General features: G+C 40.5%; 1 protein-coding gene across 2 annotated transcripts in view; it reads right to left on the minus strand.

The window, feature by feature from the left end:
* Positions 1-4,834: 4,834 nt before the first annotated feature.
* Positions 4,835-26,186, minus strand: part of slc25a21 (solute carrier family 25 member 21) — a 92,300-nt gene continuing 70,948 nt past the window's right edge. Inside the window, exons 4-11 of one of the 2 annotated variants that reach the window (XM_072689585.1) lie at positions 20,500-20,583; positions 12,763-12,829; positions 11,789-11,848; positions 10,213-10,320; positions 9,943-10,107; positions 7,789-7,970; positions 6,152-6,204; positions 4,835-6,046 (exon numbers count right to left, since the gene is read on the minus strand). In XM_072689585.1, coding sequence (XP_072545686.1) covers positions 5,985-6,046; positions 6,152-6,204; positions 7,789-7,970; positions 9,943-10,107; positions 10,213-10,320; positions 11,789-11,848; positions 12,763-12,829; positions 20,500-20,583 — 781 coding nt within the window. In that variant the 3' untranslated portion in view covers positions 4,835-5,984. Of the gene's footprint in view, positions 6,047-6,151; positions 6,205-7,788; positions 7,971-9,942; positions 10,108-10,212; positions 10,321-11,788; positions 11,849-12,762; positions 12,830-20,499; positions 20,604-26,186 lie in introns of both variants that reach the window. The other variant, XM_072689586.1, reaches the window with a different exon arrangement.

The raw sequence follows: 26,186 nt of genomic DNA on the forward strand, positions 1-26,186 counted from the left end.
CCCGAGTTGAGGAAAGAAGGATAGCATACACGTGTCTGAACTTTTCAACAACAAAAAAAAAGGTCATTGCTGGATGGACTCATGTCAGCCCCTTGATATATTTATGAATGACTTGTTTGGGAAGCCCCTCTCAGTTTTACATGTCAGTGGTAGTCCTCGCTGTCCAGACTGCAGAGGAGAATGTCTTTTTAGACAAAGTTGCAGTTTTAGGTTCACAGGTCACTGATGCCTGAGAGCAGTAGGCCTTCCTCATCAAAAGGTTTCACTTGAATTTCAGTGCTTTTTTTCTGTGAATATACATATATAATTTTTTTTAAGGGTCAAATAATACAGACTAAATAAGCATTATGTAAAGAAAAGGCATTCAGTTTGCATTTACATGTTTCAGGGTGTTACAAACAGCTGAAGTTCAGATGTTTTTACTTTGTTTTTGTCACGTTTTGATAAAAAAAAAAGAAAGAAATACAATCATTTTTTTAAAATGACAATTTCACTTCTCTTACAATGTATGCCAGAACTTTTGGGAGAAGTTATTTTATTAATTTATTAGACTGTAAGGTACGTTGAATGCCGTGCAATTAATCCAGATGGATGTGAGTTAGTGCGGGACAGTGACGAACACTGCAACACCACCAGCATTCATTCATGCTGCATTAAAAACCAGTGAAGCTGAACCAGTGAAGCTGAACACTTCTAAACATTGCACAATGAAATTGAATGTATCTTATTAAAGGACACAAATGACAGACCTCAATTTATGGATTTTTTTTCCAAGTTAGCTCCACATCAGATACTGTTTGTGTAGTAGTAGTAGTAGTAATAATAATAATAATAATAATAACAACAACAGAAGTAAAATAAATATGTTGTGCATTTGTAATATTCTAAGACTAACCACCAACTGAGCCAAATTCATTATGTCTATTTCTGTAGCTAATCAACAAGCAAAAGAAAATACAGCCTGGTGCCAGTGATCCGAATTTATATGACAGGACAAATGTGCTGACATCACTTTTGGGTAAATTACCAAGTATTTTAATATCATTATTGCTTACCCTGATTGATTCCAGAGATTTGGCATCTTTGTTAAACTAAGCCCGGAGTTTAAAACATTAAGGGATTGCAGGTCAGCACATCAAACTTTGAGGTTTTGGATTGGACAAAAGGTTTTTCTTTTCTTGTGTTTGGCAGCAACTTTAAACAATCTAAATAATGCATCTTCTTGTTTCATGACTTACCCAGAAATCCTTTATGAGGAATACTATATATATATGTGTATGTGTGTGTGTGTGTGTGTGTGTGTGTGTGTGTGTGTGTGTGTGTGTGTGTAACATCACTGTCACTCAAAAAACTTTTTCGCTTTTTTACGTAATGTGAATCTGGCACACTTTACATTGTGTCCAAACTTCATTAAGAATAGGCCATTAGAAATGTTCTAAAATTACTTGGAATAAAATGTTTTTACATTGATTTCCATTGAAGGTTATAAAGGTACAGTTTTAGGAGATAGATTTGTATGACAGCAATGATTATAATTATATAATTATATTATATAATTTTGAGGAATTTAAACAGCTACATATATTAGCTAGTGTTTGTAGTGCAGAAATACATATTGTTCTTTAAAAAAACAGAAAATAAAACACAGGACTGAAAGGTCGATTTTAACATTAGGTTGGAGAACATGTACATAAACACACTGCTTTCACTCATGAGCTAGTTGAATACTCAAGAAAGACAGACGCATTCTGAGGGGCTTCTTTGTCCACACACAGACCTGATGCAAAGTGTTTTTTTCTTTTCTTTTTTTCTTGCCTGTGTTTCGAACATAAACCATGTCCTCCTGGTCCTGAATGGCGATGTGGAACATCAACGAGATGGCAACTTGCATTTCAGGATTAACTGCAAGACAACAGATCAATTACTTAATAAACATACAATCAATCAAACAGATTTAAAACACATTTCAAAATCCAATAAATACTTATCAGTTTTTCCATTTGAATGTCCTGTGTGATGACACCGGCTCCCCACACGGTGTGGAGTATACAGCCAACCCAATGCTGCTGCTGCTGCTGCTGATTTGACTTGGAAAACACTTGCACCCTGGCACAGTGGTCACGGACCGTTGCTTTGGAATCACAGTCCTGTTTTGACCGTATGTGAACCACAGAGAAAGCACCACATGCACAGTGTGTCACAGCCCACCACACACATTCTTGTGACCCCATTCTATTCAAATGAGATGCTTTGAATGCATTTACGTGTGTGGTAGGTTCACGGACACGGACGTTGGTGCTACAACTGCACAGGTTTAACCTATAGATCGTAAAGTCATGTGATCTATACAGGAACCACACACTTTGGATTTGCAACTTTACTTTTGTCTTTATGTGATACAGTCACATAAAGACATGGACTACAGTGACTTCCATTCAATGTTGGAAAGGTTTTAGAGAAGGTTTTTGCGTGACAGTAATTATATGTTTTACAACGATAGAACAGATAAAAAAAAAAAAGAAAAACTTTAGTTCATCAAAAGTCCAAAAGATCATAAATAAGAGCTGTGAGATTGCACAGATTTACCCTATATAGGTTGTAAAGCCTGTGTGTTTTATACAGGAGACGCACACTTTGTATTTACAACTTCACATTTGATTTTATGTGATACAGTCTAGGATTAACAGCACTGATGATCATGCTGCTGCTACTTCTCAAAGCAAAAAACTCCATTAGAGAAAGCACCTGCACAGCCGTTGTGTTCAGTCATCTCAAGGCATATAAAGATACTCTAGATCTAGGAAGATACAGAAAAAAATGCAAAACATGAGCATGAATGCACTTTGTTAAATAACTTCAGTCAGTTTTCCTAAGGATCTGCAACACAGGAAAAGGCGAGGCACTACGGGACATGACAAACACCTTAATCTCAAAGCCACTGCTGAAACAGAAAATGGAAAAAAACCCACATGCTCATGCACACACGCACACACATCTGTTTAGAATTAATTCCTATGGAAAGCCAAGTCAAATGTCACATGGTTATCTTTAGCTGACTGCGTGCAATCAGGCTTAAGACAGGAGTGTGGGCTATGCTAACACTAAGCAGGGTCTACAACAATACTGGAGAACATGGCTAAGGTGCTAGCTTGATTTAGAAGGGTGGCTGACCATAAGCAGACTGTTGTCCCTAGTGTATTAGAACAGCATGTTCTAAACACACACAGGTGAGTTTAGGCCTCCTAGTCTGAGCAGATCCACTCATGGAAAGCACCGCATGGCTGTCTGAGGCGATGGTATAACCCAGAGGCCCACACATTTCACACAGCTCACTTCAAGATTGCAAGGGAGAAACCCCAGCATGTCCATACAGTGTAATCAAGCTAAAGTGTGGGGTGAAGGAAATGTGCTTTAATAATAACAGCACGTCCAAACAGAACAAATAGAATGCAGAAGCAGAGAAACACAGAAGTTGTCTCTGGGTGTAATTGTTGAGAATTCCTGAGATTGACATGAAGGAAGGTTACAACAATAGAGGTCAGGTTAGATATAGAGACGAGACCATAGCACTAAAAAGCACACAGACAAGACACGCTGACCCTAGAATACAGCATTCCAGCCCTGAGCAGAGTGGCACGATGTTCATAACATCCATCAAACCTCAGCATTCACAGTGGTTAGATCAGTCTCGACCTCAAGAGAAAGGAAAGAAAAAAGACAAACACTAATGAGGACAGTGACTCATTTTACGACAGAACTAAAGCAAAATATGACATTTAAGAGAAAGCGGTATGAAGAGAAGAAAATCGAAAATATAGGTTGTTACCCATGTATAACGCTATGGCTGAAAAGGCCCCAGTCATTTTGTTTCCCCGACATCGTGTCTCACACACTTTAACAGTACAGAGCTGGGGGAAAGTGGAAACAAAGAGAAAACAAAGACAAAGGAACTGAAAGTGACAGAGAGAAAAATAAAGGACATGATATTTTTTGTGAAGGATAGCAATTTTTATACCTACATGGTTCACAGCCAGAGCCTCGTTGCTCATTTCAGACTGACGTGAATTGATCAACTAAATTGTTTATTTTGCTAAATTAAATGCCTGAATAAATAAACCCAGAAAAAATCTAATATTCAACATGAATACTAATTTGATTTAATCATCATAAAAAATGGAAATACAAAAATCTTAATTTTTACTGTTTTTCACATAACGTAAAGCTGGCAGCTGTTCTTTCACATTGGGTCAATATTTCATGATGAATGGACCAACAAAAATATTCCAAAATTACTTTTTACACTGACTTCCATTAAAAGTCAAGGTTTTGTCCTTCTCATTTTGAAGATACCAGGTTTTTGTGTGACAGCCATAACATGCTTAATAAAAAGAAAAAAACATCAGTTCATAAAAAGCCAAAAATAAATCTTAAATAAGTAAGCAAAAGAGAACGAGAGAGTAAAACAGAGGTAGCCTCCAGTCCTTGCTCACATATTTGCATTTTTTGGTTTTGTTATTTTAACTCGTGCTGAGTTATGCTGCATCACCCCGCAGGCCAGAAGAGCTGACTGACAGCTTGTTGTTAGCTCATGCAGCAGTGATGGCTGACAGGCATCCACAAGACTTCAGTGTGAAGCTCTGAGAAAGGAGGTAAAGGATCTGAACAGAAAAAATAATAATAAACAAAAAAATTAAACTGAATCACTGTAACCAGTGTTGACTCACATGCAGAGATATTATTCTCTATCCATCAAATCTGAAGGTGAAAAGGACAGAGGAGCTACAGGGTATTAACGTTAAGACTGGGGAAGAAAATACACCATTTAAATGTTCAATTTCTGAGTTAAAAAGTTTATTCTGAATACTGAACTAGAAACACTGTTTGAGAAATACAACTGCACATGAGATATTCAATTCCTGGCTATTAAAGGTACTAAAATGTGATAAGCAAATAGCCTTTATTTTCCACAGACAGACATCATTTTCATAATTTAGATATTTCGGTTTCCTGTAATACTTGAAAACAATTGATTTATTGTTTGCAACTGACCTACTGTTACCAATTTACAGGTGCAAATCCTTCAAGTAGCTCCTTCAAATGAGTGTGATTCTGTGTTTCTGTTGTCTTTCCATTGTGTGTGGTTAAAGGCATGATGGTATGACTGTTAAACACATTGAATCATCAATGGTATTACTGTAGTGGCTTACTGTAGTGGATTCCAGGTAAACAGGTTTATTTTAACATGGAATATAAATTACTTAGAAAATCTCATTCACATTTCACAAAATGCATCAGTTAGATGTTTAAGAACAAGTACTGACAGTCAGTAAATCAGTAAACTCACTCCGTCCTCTTCCTTATGTTTCTGGGGCTCATTGGTGATGTTCTATCAGAATGGAGGTGGGCTCCCATTACTAAAGAAGCATACATTTTCCAATCGGTTTAATGTGAACTGAAAGTGTTGCCATTTCCTGTTGGGCTGCCTTTAATGGTGAAGGAGTGGTGAATGTGAGCGCAGCCTTTTTGGGTGTGTAGCGCTCTGTGGTTGCAGTGCCAGTGAATTAACCATGACCCCCCTCCATGGGATCCCACGTCATGGGTAAGAATATGTCATGAGAATTTCCCTGTAATTATCTAGTGTCAAAATCAGCAAGGAGTGGAACGAGATGTGCATGGTGCAACAATGTTATTGTAAGACTAGGTACGGCTGCTAAACAGAATGGAGGTCACTGTTGTAAAGAGGAAATGCTGTGTGGATACACAGTTCAGTTATTGGGCCAGGTCTGGTAAATAACTGCCATTTATGTGTTTTACCTTATAATGTGATATAAAATGTGACGCAACACTGTAAGTGTTCTGAAAGTTGAAGTTTTCATGGTATTTGATGTACACAGAATGAAATCGGCTTGACAGAGTGAAGAAGGCCTGAGAACAGAGCATGGAGGTACATGGTCGGCAGCCTGCTTGCTGTGCAAGGGATCTCATCACCAGTTTCTTTGTAGCCAACCAGAAACATACTCATAGACTAGCAGCATGACTGCGCCTCCTACATGCAAGGAAGAGAATGGTAAAATTGGTACATTAGTCTACATAATGTATGTAGCAATAGTAAAAAAACGAATAGAAAATTATGCACAGCTTTTTAGATTACCTGGTCCAAGTCTCATGACCTTGGGTATCAGACCTTTGTATAAAGCAAGATATCTAAAAACAAAGCAAATGTGTGTAAACCTATGATTTTCCTCAATTTTTCATAATGTATGCAATGCAGCACAATTTAATTTATCATAAGATATTATAAACAACAGATCACCACTGCGATCAACAGTTGGTAATCAATAGTCAGTTGTCAATCTCTATTTTGTGTAGCAGAGAAATAACTACTAATTTCAGAAATATCTACATGTGTTGCTGCACAGTGTACTCAAAAGTATTGATATATTCTTACATCAACAGCGGACATAGTAGTAGGTAAGGACAATACATTCGCCCGCCCTTCCCCTCTCCCTCCCTCTCCCTCTCTCAATCACTCCCTCACTCTGTGACGCTTAGGCAGGTATAGGACCCTAAAAGTTGGCCGCATTGTGTACCTGCCCGTAATGTGTTCAAGCTGATCTCTGGCTCTAGGCCTGGCACTCTCCCTGTCCCAGCCTCTGTCCCCTGCCTTTGCTGGCGTTAATAAGGCTCGAGCCACTTCCTCTCTGCCCCGCTGTCTGATTAAACTGACCTGCCGAGCGCCGCGCGCCTCGTTAGGACCTGCTTAACAACGTCTCCCATAGGGACCACTAATTAGCTAGGACTGTGTTGTGTTAGAGGGCTGGACAGGATAGGGTGGGGGTGGGGGGTAGCCGCTCGGCACCCCCAAAGCTCAAATGGCTACAGTGTCTCAGTCACATACACAGAAACAGATACACACACACACGCACACACACACACACAACCCCACCTCAACCGAGGCCCCAACACATCTAATAAGGAGCAGCTCACCAGACTCTGAGAGCAAAGTGAAAGGAGCAAATCAAGGTCCTGAAGACTCATAAAAGCAATGATTTCATCCATAAAGTTTCCCATGAGGCCTGTCAACCAAAAGAGACTCTGCATCTATTACAGGGATTGCATCTCTGACCTTAGACCCAGAATCACTGCCAATACATTTGTGTAATAATTAGCCAAACAAACACACCAGAATATAAGCAGTCACACATGTAGAGAGTGACATGAACTCTGCCAGTGTCGCACACTGGGCAAATATAGCTGACAGATGCTCAGTGGTTAGAGCTCTGGGTTACTGATCACGGGGTTGTAAGTTCGATACCCTGGTCCGCTAAGCTGCCACTGTTGGGCCCTTGAGCAAGGCACTTCCAGGGGCGCTGTAGCATTTCTGAGACATGCAAAGACAAGAATTCTGTTGTACTGTACAAGCATAATCACAATAAAGGTACCTAACCTAAAGATTAAGGTTGGTATCTCACATGGAGCTCAATATTGTAAACAAGAGTTGCTTGCTACTTCACTGGTCTATACCAAATCCCAGACATCACATGAAGTGATCAAAATAAATATAATGAATAAATGAATATCGCAAATGTATAACGAATATAAACACGCATTCTTTTTTGCAGTGCAAGATGCCACTGAATTAAAGCACAGACTGCAAATACTAGAAAAATCTCACAGGCATGCCTATGGTGCCACAGATGTTCCATAAACAGCTGTTTTTTCTGTAGACCTGTTTGCAGTTGTGGTCAGTTTGTGTGTCTGTTCTTGACACCTGACAGTAGCGCTCACCCCTCCTCACGGTACACCAAAGCCATGGTCTGGAAGCAGCTGCGGTACTTTATCTCTCCTGGGACCGGCTGGGGACCTTGGATGCGGCTCTTAGCCACGTCAAAAGGGATGTTCACACAGGACGAGATAGTTCCAGACAGCAAACCAATGGCAAACTTTCTCATGAACTCCAGACGAGGGTCCTGTCAGATAAAAAAGAAAAATAGTATGGTATGGTATAGCATAGCATAGTATAGTATAGTGTAGTACAGTATAGTTTATTTATTTACTGCCATGCCAACACTGTTGTTTGGAACTTGGTGGGCTCAACACAAAGACTAAAAGACAATGCATCAATAACAATAACATGAAGACATTTGGAAAATGGTAAAAGTGTAACTGAGTGTTTATGAAAATAGGCTGCATGATTTATGAATCAAAAAAGAAATTATTCATTTCAACAGGGGATTAGGAACACTCAGAACAGACTTTGGAATAATATGGTGTTTGTTAACAAGTACACATTGTTTTAGAAATCTGAGCGTCCATCTAATGTTTATGTACAACAACAGGGATTTTAGAGCTAACATTCAAAAACATTAGGCATAACCCAGGCATTCAGACCACAAAACAGCTGCCCTCTAAACTATGCACAGGCAGAGATTCTCTAGTTCTGAATTTGACTTAATCATCTTGTTTGAAAGTACAGACCAGCAAGCATGGAGTCAATGAAGAGCGGGGAATGCACCACTGAGGGGCAGTCCTCGTTGCTGCAGAAACTAAACGGAAAGAATCGGAGAGCAGGAAAAAGACAGTGAGAAAGGAAGGCGAACGGGGTGGGGGGGGTGGGGGGGTGGTGGTTGTGGATATGATTGCAAAGCTGGCATGAAAGCTTAGATCATTTTATGGTAGCGGGGGGCAGATTAGAGTTTCCCCGAGAAGAGTGGGGCTTTCCTATTGGCCGAGGCAGATCACGTGGCACGGACCAGGCTTTGGGGAGAGGATTTATAAACAGGGTTCATGCAGGCAGACTGGGGAGGCATATGGGGACAATTTGGGTAATTGGGCTGTGACTCGGCACCAGGGTATTACAGTACCAAAAGAAGCCCAGACCCACACAGCTCTGACAGCTAATTGGCCAGGATATTTTTACAAATGACAGCAGTCTTGCTAGGTCCGGCCTTTCTCAAAGTAGCGGACACCCTGAGCGACGAGCTGAATCAACAGCTAATCCAAAAGTCTACTGTGTGGGGGAGGAGTAGTGTTTGAAACCGACTGCGCTTAGACCTACATCACATCGTTCAGCCTTTCCAGCACACCTCATTCAAATATCAGTACATTGTGTACCCAATACAATGCAGTACTGATCTGCGGCTGTGGAAGCAGCTCAATTTAACATTACAGTACAACAGCCTGCAGTCCACACAGTCAAGACTAGCATGTTCTCATGTGGCCAGAAACCACTGGAGAAGATGAATCACTGATTAATCCCGATCTGGCTACGTGGATCTTAATCTCCGTACAATGACTTGGCCCATCTGGTAATCACAGGGGAAAATCAGATGCTCCACCTAAAACCTCAAAGGCCTCAAAGGCCAGCTCTCCCCAAAAGCATCGCGTGCCGCCTCTTTGGCTCCTTTCTCTGAAGGATGGTCAAATCAGGTCTAAGTTGCTTCAGGCCCATCAAGCGGATTCTCAAGCAATGACATTCTTGGGCCAAACTGACGGAGAAAACATGAAATCCTCAACAGGTTTTGCACTGTAGCTTTCTCCCACCAAAATAATACCACTGCCTGCTTCCAATTAGTTCAGAGTTAATCTAATGCTCCAGTTTATACATGTGGAGCAGGCGTATGGTACCAGTTCCATTAAACAAAATTAACTTTTGTTTGGGAGTTGAGAGCCCTGCCGGATGTGTAACGTGAGCAGTTGAGGATGTGACCGAGAGCAAACAGAGAGGGTATTAATATAGTTGATCTTAGCAGCTCCTTTCCTCAAACTCTCCCTCCCCTCCCCTCCCTGACACTTTCCCCCCTACTCTCTCTCTCTCCCGCTCTCTCCCAAGACCTACACACCCACACAGCTAAGCAAAATGATTTCTAATTGAATCCTGTAAGTGTCCTTTACAAATAAGAAACCATTTTTTAGATCATCCATCTCACTGTCACTTTTTACCTGGCTCGCAGGAATGGCGTCTTTAACATTAAAGTAGAACCCGAAGTAGATCATGTTGAACACGCCGTGGCGCCCCAATGTGGAGGTAAGACCTTTATTTAGCCCACGCAGACCAAAGCCATCTGCGTTAATGATCATTCGAGCCTGGGAGAACGTAGAGGGTTGCTGCATAAGAAAAGAAAGACAGAACGCCACATTAGCAAAGCGAGGTGATCTTGAAGAATGAAGATCTCGCCATGAAAATGGGATTATACGTATGTTGTGTCTTACCACTTGAAAGGAATCTCGGTTGGCCTGTAGGCTCACTTTCACTACCTCAAATGGATTAACCACCAAAGCTTCGGTTAGGCCTGAGCCCAGTCCTGCCACAGAGAGAGCCTGACCCAGGGAGACAGACCGGTTTACAGACAGATAGGCCACAAAATGAGGCCAAAAGGCATACAATAGCGACGGTTTGCAAGAACTTGCAAGTGAAAACGCAGTACTGAGTCTTATCCAAACAGACTGTATATTTCAGACAACCAGTCAAAGCAAAGATCACATCATATTTCAAACTGTACAATGTGACGGTGACATTTAACTTTTTGGAACGTGTTTGTCCAGACAACTTGACTTTAACCTATAAACTGAATAAAACTGCTTCTGTCATTCATTTCCACAGAAAGAATGGGTTTGTAAACAGAGGACAGTGTTGAATGAATTGGCTCAGAGAAACTGAGATGAAAGGCTCATTTGTTCAGATTCCGACATAAAATATCTTAAAAAACTGGTCTACTACTCTCAATTCCAGCAGGGGTGATTGCTGAAATGACCTGTAGACTACACTCCAGTAACACGCTTACATGTATGTTAGTTGATAGACTTGCAATGTGTATACACATGTAGCACAAAGTATACTTGCTGTGTGTCAGACAAATTGGATGTGTATATGTGCTTACGTATGTATGCGTTCTCATGTAAATATGTGTCTATGCCTGTATGAGCATTGCTGTACTGGTGTAATGGGAAAACGTCAGTGCGGTACACGAGTCTCATTACTCTCCCTCTGTCTCTATCCCCCTGTCACACCGTGCCGGACCATCTCCTCAAACAGGCCTCAGCCATGTTTACACAGCCAGACATTCACTCTTTCATTTCTTATTTGTATTATTACTCTACACGTCCTCATCAATCAACCTGAGCCCTCTCAGCTGCGCTGAATAGCATGAGGGGGGGCCCCGCCATGCTACTCAAACACTCTCCTTAATACAGTCAGCCCAGTGCTAATGATCATACTCAAGCTCATATGCTACATACAGTATACCACATCCTTCACCTCCTTAAGGCATGACATGTCCAGAGAAGGAAGGAAGAGGCGGCCAGAGCGAGGGCCGTGATGGATGGGCCAGGTAAATATTTCCCCTACTCTGGCTGTACACACAAGTTGCGGACAGGCAACGTGTAAAGAGAGAGCAAGAGAGCAGGACAGAGACAGCTCCCATCCATCAGGCCCACAACCGCTCTGACAGAACACTGTCACCGTAATGCACCGTTGCTCGCAAGCCTGGCTGGCCTGCACTTGTCTCACTTTACACCTCATTCTCTCAGCCATGCACTTTTAGTAAAGCTGAAGACAATACATGGCTTACTGTTAGACTGTGGCAATGTTTTAGCTGATGATTGAGTGTACACTGTCTGTGACTGTGTGTGTATGTGTGTGTGCGTGTGTGCACTTGTCTTTCTACCTAGGTAAACTTCAAACTGACCTGCAATCGACCTGATTGTGTTTTCTAAGTGTATCATTAATTTATTTATTTTTTAAAAATATGATTTTGTGTTTAGTTTGGTGTCATATGAGATGACTTACCATGCCCTGAGATAAGGGAGTGAAACTCAGCAGTTTCTTGTATTGCTCGAAGGTGAAAAACTGTAGAACAGATCAGGACAAATGAGCTGTCATTGTCAGGAAGTGTATTTAGACCAACACACATACCCAATGCATGCCACTACCCTAAGCAAACTGAACTTTTACACACTGTTTCGTAAGAAGAAATGCACACAGAAAATCTAAATACCACACATGCACACTCTTACGGGCACACAAAACAATACAAACACTAATGTGGTGAAAAAATAAATGCACTCATCACTCACAAACAGAAACAAAAAAGTGCAGATTTAAATTTTTTTTTTTGTTTTGTCCAGTTCTGAAGAGCTTACGTGTGTTGGGTTTAAAAGTCTTCTTTAAATGACTGTGGGTGCCTCATGAAATATAATTAAATATTTTCTTTGAGACAGGTTCAAATCAAGCATACTTTTAATTTTTCATTTACAAAACTAATTATTCATTTTCATTGCAATACTTGAATCTAGATTTGTGAGGCAGGGAGAGATCTTTTTGTTTGTCCATTGCACTCACGCTTTATTACTATCTACCCCCTCCTGCAGACTCTCTTATTATGCAATGCAATGTGTTGAATACAACTCATTAGCTGTATTCCCTCTTTCCCCTCCGTCCGCCCCTGTTTACTTTCACACACCGGCCTCAAGCCTCTCATTAGAGTGGAGCCTCATGTCAGCCATACTACTCTCTGCAGCACGCAGCTCAACCTGCCTCCCACAGCATTAGGATACAAGATGCTGAGGGGAGGGCTGGAGAAATCCCTGGCCATGTAGGTCAATATTGAGACTTCGCCACTGCAAACACACGCGGCATGAGGACAAACAAGCCCATGTTTGATCCTATTGGCTGGTGATGGAACACTGCAAACTGCTCCAAGGAGGACAGACTCTGGTCTATGCGTATGCATGTGGTGTTGTGCCACACAGGCTTCCTTTTACCTTAACTGCTCTCTTCGGTGTCTCTGCTAGAATAGGGGGAAGGATTCCTTTGTAAAATCCATACACTCTGTAAAAGACAGAAAGACAGTTTATTAGCAGCCAAATAGAAAGAAATATGGTCCACCTTAGATGCTTTGTAGAACTTATATTCAATCAAACTTCTATTAAAGGTGCCCTACAACAGAAAATGGCATTTACCTTGGCATTGCTGATTAATGACAACTGACATAGTGTGAACCGCATACCACTGGCAAAACAAAACCCTGTAAGTTAAACAGGGCTGTTAAATGGGCCAATTCCAGTATCTCAAAACTGTTTAGCAACAATATCGACTCTTGATTACATTTTCACCCCCAAAATTAACATGCACTCAGTTCAACAGACGAAGCATTTTGAGGCTAAACGCAATGGCAACTTCTGGAGAATATGGAAGTGAGGCTAAAAAAGTTGAAAGCCAACGCTGGGCGGGTGAAGCAGCGCTCAGAGAACATCTAACAGGACATAGCATCACTGCGAGTGTCTGCACAACAGCTGGGGGTAGCTGCATGAGATGGCTGGGGCAGGGGATAGAGATGCAAATTGTAGGGAAGCTGCTTAAGCAAGCAGGTACAAGGCTAAAAGCTAACCCTTTTCGAGGCTAGGCTTTGCAATGTGGTTGTGGACTGTTGTTGTGATGGAAATCTGCCGATAAAAGCAGGGCTCATTATTATATAATAATTATCATAAACATTATATAGTTGGTTATTAAGTATTAGAATTGGGATTTAAACCAGGGTTTGTTTTACATTTAGGACTTGAAGTTAAGATTAGGGTTTGAGTAACTGGTAAAGTAAGTCTGGATAATGTACTGTAAGTATTGATCTATTCAACATTTAAATAATTTTTTACAAGATACAAAAAACTGTGGAAATGGTTTGGTTTGATTGGGATGACAGTCAACAGAGTACAGTCTTGTGCCACCTATGCCAAAGAAAAGCAATTAAAGGAGCAGCAAGATGACTTTATTTCACCATCTCAAATATAATCCCCCAGTGCAGTTTGCCAAGGCAGTGAAATACCACCAAGAGTGTAACTGGCTTATTTTTACTGTAAATATACAAACATGTATATATATATTAAATTATTGTAGAAAACTGTTAAATATGTATTGTTTAAATATATAGCATGCTGTGTTTTTGGTGTTAGAAACACTGATACTTTAACATGCTACTTTGTTAAGGTTTTTCGTAATATCGTCTCATAAATCAACATTTCTCTTAAGCATATCGAGATAAGAGTTTCTCAGTCAAATCGCACAACCCTGTGGACAAGCATTTAATATGGCAGACTAGAACAGGTGACCAGACGCCCATAGAGTAAATGGAGGATATCGTTGTTCAGGTATAAAAAAAAAAAAAAAAAAAGCTCCATGAAAAACAGGTTTTTAAAAAACATCACAGTCTTTATTTCGTATGCAAAAAAGGGACAACTGTCCTTCCATGTGTTAACCTGGGATGAGAACAGGCCTGTGCATGGTAGCAAGTTCCACTGCTGCAATTCTATGGAAATCTACCCCTATCGTTACTGACACATACAGCTGCTTAGGTTGACCGAGCCTCAACTGTTCTTGGCTGTTTGTTTCAAAGCAAATGTTTCCTGCCAAGAAACAGGTCGAACTGGTCTAAAAGCTTCTACAAAACCGAAATAGAGAATAGAAACCAGACACAAAAAGCTCATCTCTACAATCCCTGGTGCCATTTTCTGCAGCCTCATCAGTTTCATTTACAAAACACACTTAACTGAAATCACAACATCCTTAAGGAAAACAACATTGTTTTGATAGGTCCCTTAATTGTGGAAGCTGATACAAGTCTGAGGTGTTTGGATGTATTATTCAGTAGAATTACAAACACAAAAAAATCTGGAACTAATACTACTGGATGTCCAGATAACCTTCTCTGACCGTGATGCATTTACATTCAGCAGATACTTTTATTTAGAGAGGCTTACAAAAGTGTGTCGCTGAAAATGTCCTCGCTTAGAATGAAAAGGCTAGAATTCAAAGATACGCTGGATCGCTACCTAGAAACTTTGCAGAATACTTAACAGCTATAGACACCTATACACTACACTGAATGTCAACAAAATTGAAGCAAGACATGCAAGACATGCCAGACTAGCATTTAATAACTGGGATTTAGTGCCGATTGTCTCTGAAAGACATGAGTCGTTAGAAGATAACGAGGAACCCTGCTGTTAGGACAGCCAGGGAAAGTTCTTTCCACCACCTTGGTGCCAGGACAGAAAAAAGTGTAGATGGTGCTTCAAGCCGAGCCATACACGAAGTCTGAAGGGCTCTTGATATGGATCGAGTTTTAACTATTAACTACTATCGGGCACAGAGAGGCTGGTCCATTTCTGGCTCTGTTGGCCAGCGTCAGGGTTCGAAGTCTGCAGGAAGTCTGTAACTGTCATGCAAAAAACATATCTCTCTCTATTTAAATATTTATTAATTTATTTATTTTTTTTAGTTTTCACTTTTTGACAAAATTTTAATCTTTAATCTGGCCGTTTTTTTTTTTTTTTTTTTACATTAATCTGCTGATAAACAAATACATTTTTTCCCAAAATAACTTGGAAAATGACAATAAATTTTTTCCCAGACACAAAAATTATTGAAAAAAAAAACAAAAAAAACAACCAAACAAAACCCCCCCCAAAAAACTACCCCCCCCCCCCCCCCCCCACACACACACACAGTATATATTGCTCACAGACAAACATCACAGCAAACAGTAACGTGTTCCAGTCATGTAAATGCTACAGGACGTTTTCACTCTCCACAGGCAGACATGAGTAGTCTAAGAGGCAGCCATTGTTTAGACAGCACGCATATACATTTCTGCAGTTGAAACCCGACTCTGTTTTCTTAATCTTAATGTCAGGACAAGCCTGAGCACGGGAAAAAAGCTCTCTCTCCTCGTCTGCAACAACAGCTTCCTGCTTTAATTTGAAAGGGGCAAGAACTTGATCGCAAGATTTTATGATGCTGAAATATAATTAAATATATATAACTGCACTTATTTAAACTAGTGACAATAAGGATTTGATGCCGATGAGTATTTGCCAGTTTGTCTGCATATTATTACAAAGCCAAGCACGCCTTTGAGATCCTTGGAGGGCGTCCCCCTAATATAGGGAGACTTATGATGGAATTTAGGAGAAGCAAATAGCCTTTCTATTGGTAGTGCCGAGAATGATCACGTACCGTCCCACAGCTTCACCTCTACTGTCTAAATTCTTGGGGGAAAATTACAGGATGTATTATGGGATAAATAATACTTCTTAGATGCACATGTGAGTGAAAGCTCGTTAGAAAGCTCGACAAAGTTATTGAACAATGGGGCTGTTTTCGAGTACTAGCCCACACATGTATTGATATTGAATACACACTTGTGGACAGAGAGGACAGTATAGCGTGACTGCCGCGTGTGAACCCCCTTACACACATACACACACAACTTTATTGTGAAAACATGACCCAGTAGTCAACAGAGATGTTCTCGGCTGATTGAGTCAGGGTGTAAATATTATTGTTTCAGCCAACAGAGATGGACCGATTACCTCAAGCTCTGGGGCAACATACCCAGTCCATGACCGTGAAGATCTCGAAGTGTTCGGACCCACAACTACATATTCTTACTCTCAATCTCGCAGGATGATCATCGCTTTTTCATCAACATCAGCACAGCTCATATTACTATGGCAACCGAGAGGCTACTGTACTGACAGTAAAAGTGACAGCTGAGGGCTTTCGTGAGTGTGGGAGGGTATGGTTGAAACGGAAGCCCCCTCTTTGATGTATGCAAACACTGGCCACTCGTTTCCCGGGAGTGGTTTAGTCTGAGAAACCATCAGGTGGAGAGATAAAGCTCAGATTTGTAACACACACACTCAAGGTCCCATTTGACTGAACCTGGTTTGAATGCTCATTTGACTCTAAATGTAAAGCGCACACAAGGTCCCCACTAGGCCCTCATAAGCAAATCCACCCCCATTTAGGATCGGTGTGGGACCAGCTGCTTGTGTTTGTATAGGTGTGATTTGTCTTTAATTTCCATAAAACCCATTTTCTCCTATTCAGCACTGAGCCACATAACCCAGCATAACAAAAAAGAGAGGAAGGAAGTGACACATTAACCAAATTGGATAATGAGACAAAATGTTGAATTCAGGCCTGACTTATGATACTGACTTCAGACGAGTAATGCACCAACACTGAAGTGCTCGACATTAGGAGAATTACTGAGCATTTGCTTTTATTGAGTACTATAATTATCTTTAGGGTCTCAAGTGCGTACAGCTGTAATCTGCACTACACTCCCGACAATAAGGCTTTCTAATGTGGCATACAATGTGGCCTCCAAACGCTTGGGCTCCACTGGTCAAAATATCTGTTACTGTCAATATATGGGTATATATATATGGTATATATATGGATTTCCAATAAATAATAGTGGCGGTCTTTTAACTTTAAAGATGACCTGATTTCCAAAATCTTGTAACAGGTGAAACACATTTTTTTTTATATTTTAATCAAGATAACTTTTTCCCCATTTCCATCTTTTACAGTTTCAGTTAAAAGTTTGCATGCACTATGCACAGATTTATTATTCATTTTGGCTGAAGAGTATTTTTGGCTATTATTTAGATTAATTTTTTTTTAGATTTATTTTTTAACTGAATGCATTCTTCCCTCTACTCTGAAATGCTTGCTGTGCCAATGGCTGCAACATGACCCTGAAGCATGATCAATTGACCCCTGTGCTAACAGCTGGGTGGATCTCCTCCTAAAATTCTGCATCCTTTTTTTTTCATACATACCTTCGGTCATTGCTGTTCTAAAAGTTCTAAACGCTTCAGACACTGAATTGTGGGGTGAGGACATGGGAATGGTTTTCTTTTGATGACTCTTCAGAGCAGTTGTTGCTGCAAAGTAGAATAGTGCACCACCAGTGCATAGTCCCAAATCTTCCAGAAGGTATTTTAGTTTTTTTTAGTTTGATTTGACTAGTTTCTTACAATCCTACAAGTAATTCTCTCAAAGTTTTCCTGGTCTTGCAAACCTCAACTAGACTTCCATCGTTCCTGTTAACTGCAGTTTCTTAATTATATTACCAACAGAGTAAACAGCTATGTGAAACTGCTTTGCTATATTTTTTGAAGTCTTTTCCTGCTGTGTGGGCATCAATTATATTAATTTTCATAGCGTTAAGCAGCTACTTGGTAGGAGGAAGGTTTAAGTCATAGTATTTATTGAGCTATTACAAAACAGAGGTCACAACATCAAGAGTGACTTCAGACAGTGTGGTCTGAGAGACAGTGGGCCAAGAAATACATAGTGTCTACTGCCACTTCCAATTGCACTTCTGGCCAAATTACAGTTTTAAGGTTATGAGACTTAACCCTTGTTCTGTATTACAGATTGGCTGCCGATTTTTTGGCCTTCAACACACAAAAATACACTTCCCTGCTAGTGAAATTGTTTAGATGTTTGAATCCAAAAAAAGAATGTAACTGGAGATGAGTCAGACAGCACTAGTATAATTTATTAAACAAACACAAACACACTAAGGAAAACCTGTGAGCCGAAAGCAATGCTTTTTGTCTGCGAGTTCAATACATATTTCATAAATTATAATAGTTTGTCTGTCTCCTCTCAAACCACATTAATAGATTACACTGGTGTATTGGGATCTAATGTATAGCTTAATATCTTAATACATTAAGAAGAAAATGTATGTATATCATTACAGCATGCCATGACAATGGTATACAGTATGTACAGTGCGGTAAAAACAGGCATTTAAGTAACGTTAGTCAGCAAGAACACTATGAAACAAAAAAAGCTTTTAAAACAAAATCAACACATATTGGGAAGCTTTCAAGCATGCACTGCACATCCATTCTGCTTCTTTCCAGCTATTCAGATGTAAATTAGCTTTTCTACTTCAGATCATTGTCTTGCTGTATAACCTGATTATGTTCTAGCTTCAGTTCATGAACAGATGGATGGACTTTGGACTGATTCCTGGACTGAAGTGTCCTAAAAAGAAACAAGGATCGGCCACATACTTAACATTTTTTGCAAATGCCAGATGTGTTTTCTGCCCCACTGCTCCTCTGTACTCATATATACTCATATATTTTCAATTTTGCCCCTCAACCTTTTTTTGTCATGGCCAAATAGGCTTGTGCCAACTGCTCTGATAGTAAGCTTCAATATGAGTGAGTATGAGGCTTCCTTGATGTGATATCCTCTGAATCTACTTATTAATTAAACGTGGTTAATTTGTTGCTTAAGTACCTAAGTGGACAATCAATACATTTCCTTAAATAAATAAATAATTAAAAAATAACTGTCCTTTTCACTTTAAATAAACAAAACAAGCATTTTTAAAAAGGTTTTGTGTTAGACAATTCTCTAATATTGGACTTTTATTTATACGTTGACTTTCACAAATGAGCTCTTCACAAAAATGTTATAATTAGGAATAATCAGGAAAATTTGGAAGAGGCAAATACTTGTTCACAGCACTGTAAGTAATCTCAGTGAACGATTTCTATGGTCGAATTTTCACACATGCTTAAACATGAAACATTATTGCAGAATCATGTGTTTAAAGCTCCGATCTCATTCACAGATGGATAATGTGCTCTCAGTTAATTGCCATGTTGGTTCAGAGGGGCTCAGATTTCTACCACACAGAGCAACTGAAGCAAAAACAAAGCAAGAGAGGGTGACGTTAGTTCATACCGCTAGAGCACGTTTATTTTTTATAATAATTCTAGAACAACGGCTCCCACCCCCCATTTGTATAAATTATTACTAAGTAGTTCAGCCTGGGATCTGCCTGGCTACTGGGCAGTAATTCTAGCCACAGCGCAAATATACCAGGGTGATAATTGGTCTTGAGGATAGAAGAGCTGCAGTCTGCAGGGGAGGCACATGGGATGGAGCTGATGACAGCTCAACAGAGAGGGAGAGTGAGAAGTGAGTTGCTGAAGGCTTTCGCAGCAGTCGACCCCCGTATCCGCTAACGAGCTGCTTCACTGTCACCTGGGGCCACACACGCACTCACACACACCTTCGCAGAGATCAGTTTTAGATCCACTATAAAACTGTCGACTCACCGTAAACAGACACAACGGCAAGCACTTTCTCCTCCAAGCTCTGCACTCTGTCATCAGGATCGGACAGGATCCTCGACACTGTGTGTGTGTGTCTGAGTGTTTGTAAATGTGTCTTAGGAGGTTTTAAATGAACATGGAATGTCCTATCTTTTAACCATACTGTCACAAATGAGCTCACTTTGCACATAGTGAGCAAGTAACTGGCGAAACTACAAAAAACACCAATGAATTCATTCTCTGGCCCTGAATTTAAAGTGCATGCCGCATATTCCACACCAGGTGGGATTACTGCATGCCATTTTCCTCTCTTTCTAACAAACACAAACATCTCCTCTCACCAGGTGCATGTCTTCCAAATGGTTTACTTGTGTAATGCAGGAGAGAGTGAAGCATAGTGCATTGATAGAACACCAAAATACATGGTATAAGATGCATACAGTGCAGCACAGCACAGTCAAGGATAAAATCAAGAACGTACAATGTAAACACCACACATTGTTTTGGAAAAAAAGCATATTTTAGCTTGTAAGAGAACAAAGATGAACTCAAGCCTCTGTAACTCACCCCTCATTGCGAAATATGGTCCTGAAACAGTCTCCCAGGCCTTTGTAGCTGTTCGGGTCACTGGCTCCCCGTTGAATCTGGAATCTTTGAGAACATGTAGACAACTGATCACCAATGATGTTTACTGTTCAAAGGATTCCCTTTTACATAGCAGATTACTACACTGATTAATAATGCTGATTACATATTTAATACAAGTTAATTAAATAAGAGTTTTCACCCCTAATAGATTTAGAAGCCTTTTAATTAATGAATCAATAAAATAATCTCTATGGCAACTCAGTTCTCCTATCTATACTGAAATTTGTTTCTAGATCTTAATTAGGTCTCTGATCAACTGATTATCAGAAGCAGATCAATTTCAGAATCAAGTTACATAACATTTGGAAAACAAATTAAATAAATGAGTGCATACTAAATACACTACTAGGTTTGTGCCCAAACATAAGCATCAATTAACAAATGTAGCAACTTATTAACATAGTTTATTATTTAATATTTTATTATTTAACAGACTTTGCTGCAACCATGGAGCTTGTCAATCACATTTTGTTGGTTAATCTGCTTGGAAGAACTAAACAGACAATGGCTGATCCATGTCTATTTCTCAAAACTCGGTCAAGAGGCAAATCTTTCTTTTCCTGTCTTCGTTTATCCTCTAGTCTCAAAGACGCTCTAGTGGGTGTTCAGGTCCCTCTAGCACAGCAGAGAAGTCAAACATTTACTTAACCCATCCTTTCCAATTAGCCCTGTCTCCCCCCTGTGCCAGGCCTTCAGGCTGAAAACTCTGCCGCTAGTAACCTACTAGTAACAGCTCTGCAGTTACGTGTAAATTTTTAATATGATAGAACTTTTTGTAGCTACAAACATGCTAGTAACTCCCCAATAAAGGGCATCCAGCTCTGTGTAAATGTTAAACATGGAGGTAAACCTGAAGGGTGTGCCGCCACATGATTTTACTGCCTCACCCCTCATCTACACTACATATAAGGATACATGGAGAACTTCTCATTGTATCACACTGCACACATTCTGAAACACTGTAATACATGTGAGTATACTGCTACTGTCCAATGAAAACTTGTATCTCCATTTTTGTCTGTTTTTAGTGTTCTCCATTGTTTGAACCCTGAAGCTGCTCTGTACACTGTGTAACTAATTATGGATGAACAGACCATTAGAAATGCTCTAAATTACTTGGAATAAACTTATTTTACACTGACCTGCATTGAAAGTTAAGAACATTCTTATGTCCTCCTGTAAAGTCACTATTATTGAGATGTTTTTTTTTACATGTTGGACAGCGACAATATGCTCATAGCTCATGTTCAGTGTGAATATCGTTGGGTCATGATGCAACACTGTCAAATGCTTTAGAACTTATGACCAAATTATGGTCAGGATTTGAGAGGACCACAGAAAAAAAGAGGAGAAAAAGAAGCTTAGAGAAAAGATAAAGTGGGGGTCGACAAGATGAGAGGAGCAAAGATTCCCCTCATATGGCTTTGACTGCCAAGTCAAGAGGTCAGCAGTTAGTCGTCCAGGCGGGTGCCTGATGGGGCCATAAAGAGCCTTGGTTCCAACGGAGGAGGGGGTTTACAGAGGTGAGCAGCCTTTCATATAGCCAACAGATTAACATCTTAGAGGGGTGTCCCCTAGCATCCAATTTTGTAGATTCCCAAATAGCTTGTAACTTGTGCCTGAAAACCAGTTAAAATAGCATCATAAATGAACGTCCAACACCATATTAAAGAGAGAGAAGAAAAGAGGGACGCTAAAAGGGCAGGCCGTTTGGGCCGATTGGGGGCAATGCTGGGACAGGATCAGACTTAGGGGTGGGGGCAGAGACCCGGAAGATTTAAGACCAGTGGAGCTTGTAAACAAATTTAAATCGGCCTTAATTAAAGGCACATGAGTGCAAGGTCAAGGATTGCAGGAGTCCCATTCCCCCATTGCCCAGTTCCCGTGTTTGGTTTGCAGGGTTAGTCCGACCCGCAGTAGCCCAGAGAGAGAGAGAGAGAGAGAGAGAGAGAGAGAGAGAGAGAGAGAGAGGGAGAGAGAGAGGGAGAGAGAGAGAGAGAGAGAGAGAGAGAGAGAGAGAGAGAGAGAGAGAGAGAGAGAGGTGTCTGGGCAACAGTCCACTCTCAGCCCCACGACTCCACACGTGACCCTGAGGTCACCTCATTTCCTTGTGTCCCTTGCCTACCCTGCCATAAAAGCCTTGGCCCAAACAGCTCGGCCCAGGGTGCGAGAGATAATGGGGAGGACGTGAGGGACTTGTGGCAGCGGAGGATGCCTCGGGCCTCTCAGAATGTGTCACCATGCTGCCCCATCACACTGGGACAAGCTAAGAAAACAATATCTCGGGCCATGCTGGAGATCTTACAAATAGGCAGGTTTATTATTCAGTCCAGGACAGATTTGCATATGGATTCTCTATGTCGCAGATCAGGACGGCAGTCAGAACTCTAAAAATAGGAGGTAAGACCTGCCTGTAGTTCTAGCTGATAAACTTGGCCTTGGAGTCTGTCCTGTTGTAAAGTCAGCAGACAGAGGAACCAGGCTGTGCCCTGGGGCTTCATTAAAAAGACACAACTCCCGGGATCTCTCTCATTCCAACTTCAGAAAGAGAAGATATACTCAGAGTTGATGAGGTCTCCAAGTTCATAGACAATCCCTCTAACCCCTGTACCTGGCTTTTACTAGCCCATAGTGCTATGGACAACCAGGTGAGGGTGAAGGTGAGGGCAGGGTGCTGCTTCTGTAAGTGAGCGCTAGGGGGGATATAACCCCGAAGTCTCTACCTGACCCCAAAGTCTCTGTAAAAGTCCAAGATTCTAGACATCCACAAAAAGGCTAAATAATGGTGAGGGGCTGGGCGAACCCACTCTTTGTATTTTACTGACAGGCACACAATGTTTCAGGGCCAGGCCAAGCACTAAGGCCTTGTCCCCTCTGAGACCCTGCTGGTAATGGGCCCACTTTGAGTCCAACAGGGGGGGCTGTGCCACACTAAAGGACAAGCCGATGGGCTAAAGCTCAATAATGATGGTGTTAAAAACAGCCCTTTGGGAAGGGTGGAAGGTTACTGGGTTGATCAAAAGGCTTGAGTTTGATGGTGCTGCTTTTAAAGGGGCAGGCCAAACTTTTAAAAAGGTCTCTTAAATTTGCCTTGTTAAAAACTGGGGTATTCCCCCAGAGAAGTTTTAGACCAACTCATTTAGGCACAATTTAGGGTAAAATACTATCCAACAATAAAGTGAAAGTGAAAGAGTAAACATTTAGCTGCGAATAATAATGCCAATGCTGATATATAGCTGTGTATGGCATTTTTTTCCACCAACAGTGACAAACAATAATACAACAAATTACATAACTCATTTTAAAATAGTGCACAGACAAAACAAACAAAAACAACCCAGATCATCATGAACAAATACCAGAAAGTAGCAAAACATTATCTAGGCAGAATGTTAGATAGTGTCTGGCATATACACCACCATTAGCTCAAATAAAAACCAAAACAAAACAAAAAAAACAGCTCAACCACTAATAATAAACTAATTCCACACAAATGATTGGATCATTTATTCTATATATATATCATTTTAGACAAAACTTCAAATTGGACACCTAACAGGTTTTCCATTAACTACCTAAAGTTTTAACCCACAGTACCTTCATGTGAAACAGAAATAAAAAAACAGACTAAGAAAAGAGGACTAAGAAAAATTCAGGCATGAGATCATTGCTTCTCTTCACATACGATGTGTAGTACATAAGGAAATCCAGAAGGCAGCATTAAAAGGAAATCTATTTTTTACAACCAAACAGTTAATTTTAATGAGCGGGATCATAAAGATGGCAGAAGTCCATAGCAATGGTACGTGAGGTTAAAAGCTCTTTCTAACCTAAATGATCCAACATGGCAGATGTGGGCATTCAATCAAATTTGTAACAGGGAGTACCTCTCAAGATAAGGCCTTTAAGATTCTACTCATCTACTTATGTATTCAGTAGCCTGTATAATATCCAATCCAGAATCCTTGGTCTCCTTTCTCATTATTGTATTACAGATAAAATCTTACAATACATTTCAACAGAGAATGCAATATGCTGGCCTTACAAAATTCTACAGACATTTTCTTCTTCTTTTAAGCAATCTGGGACTGCCTTCTCTGTGGCCGGAGGAGGTCAATAAAGCAGAGTCGGTGGAGGGAAGGAGATAAAGAAGAAGATGGGAGATGGGGCAGAGGGGAAGTGATAAAGTTGTGGCGCTTGTGACATGGCAGGTTCCTGGGGCTCGGTCTGGGTTAGAGCAGCTTGGGTTTCAGCAGCACCACAGGCTCACTGGACCCACTGTGACTACGGTAATGAAGGCAGCATAGAAGGAGTGTAAGTGGTAAGAAGTATGAGGATGCCCTTTTGGACAAAGTTTGATCTTTCACATAAATTACTGCCTTCCTTTAAGGTCATTCTTCTTTGGCTAAGGGATTTTCAAAATGAAGATGATACTGTGTCGCTCTTAGCTACCTTAGCTATTGCATGCTATAACCCTTATGATATTAAAAATGTGGAAATTATTATAGTCCATAATTACACTCGTGGTTGAACGTTTACAAACAAAGTGGTGCAGAATGAGTGTACAAGTATCTCCAACAGGAAAAAACATATATACACACAGCACATCTAATATTTGATCAAATGTCTCTTATTAAGTGGCACCATGACCATGTGCTTTCGGTAGTCAACACGCGTCTAGCAGAATTTTGGTATATATAATATTTGACCACTCTACATTCTTAAGGTCAGGGCTTTGGGAAGGCCATACCAAACGCCATACTTAATGTCAGGCTGATTTATTCCATTCACAACCACCTCTAATATGTGTTTGCGGTCATTTTCCTTTTAGAACACACAGCTGACTGTTTGAATTGACCTTATCCATCACAATTTGTTGGTTTATCTGGAAGAACTATACAGACAATGGCTGATCCATGCCCATGCCCAAATCTCCATTATTCCATCCTGTGTGTGCAATGGCCACTGACAGCAAAAAACCAGCCCCAGAGAATGATGCTACCACCACCATGCTTAACAGTCGGTTTAGGACTTTTGGTGAATCTTTCCACCAGAAGGCTTTTGCTTGGTCCATGTGGTCAGTTGCAAACTGACCTTTAGAGCTTGAAGGTATTGATTTTGAAGCAGGGGTTACTTTCATGGATGAAGGTCTCTCAGTCCATGGTGATGTAAAACTTGCTTGACTGTAAACAGTGACACAGGTACTCCAGAAGCTTCTAGTTATTGCCAAGTCTGTGCCTTGGTGGTTCTTCAGTTGTTCCTGACCATCAGCACCAACGTCCTCACAGCTAAGGGCAACGGTCAGTGGCTACACCTCCTAATAACATGTATAATTGTTTGAATCTTGGAATCTGCAAGTTGCTCAGAAACTGCTCCAAGAGACATTCCTGACATTCCGTCTTTCTCTGATTTGCTCTGAGCTCCTTGGAGTGCCATTAAAACACTTTTTTATGTGGCCAAAGAGAAACTATTTTAAATAACATTTGGAGTGATTAGGTCTTCAGATTTAATAATTACAATAATAGTATGTGGATGTGCATTTTTAATTTACACAGACATTACACTATATATCCCAAAACACATTCGAACTGGGGATATCCCTTGCT

This window comes from Salminus brasiliensis, chromosome 10, assembly GCF_030463535.1.
Source record: "Salminus brasiliensis chromosome 10, fSalBra1.hap2, whole genome shotgun sequence".
In the NCBI taxonomy this organism is placed as follows: domain Eukaryota; kingdom Metazoa; phylum Chordata; class Actinopteri; order Characiformes; family Bryconidae; genus Salminus; species Salminus brasiliensis.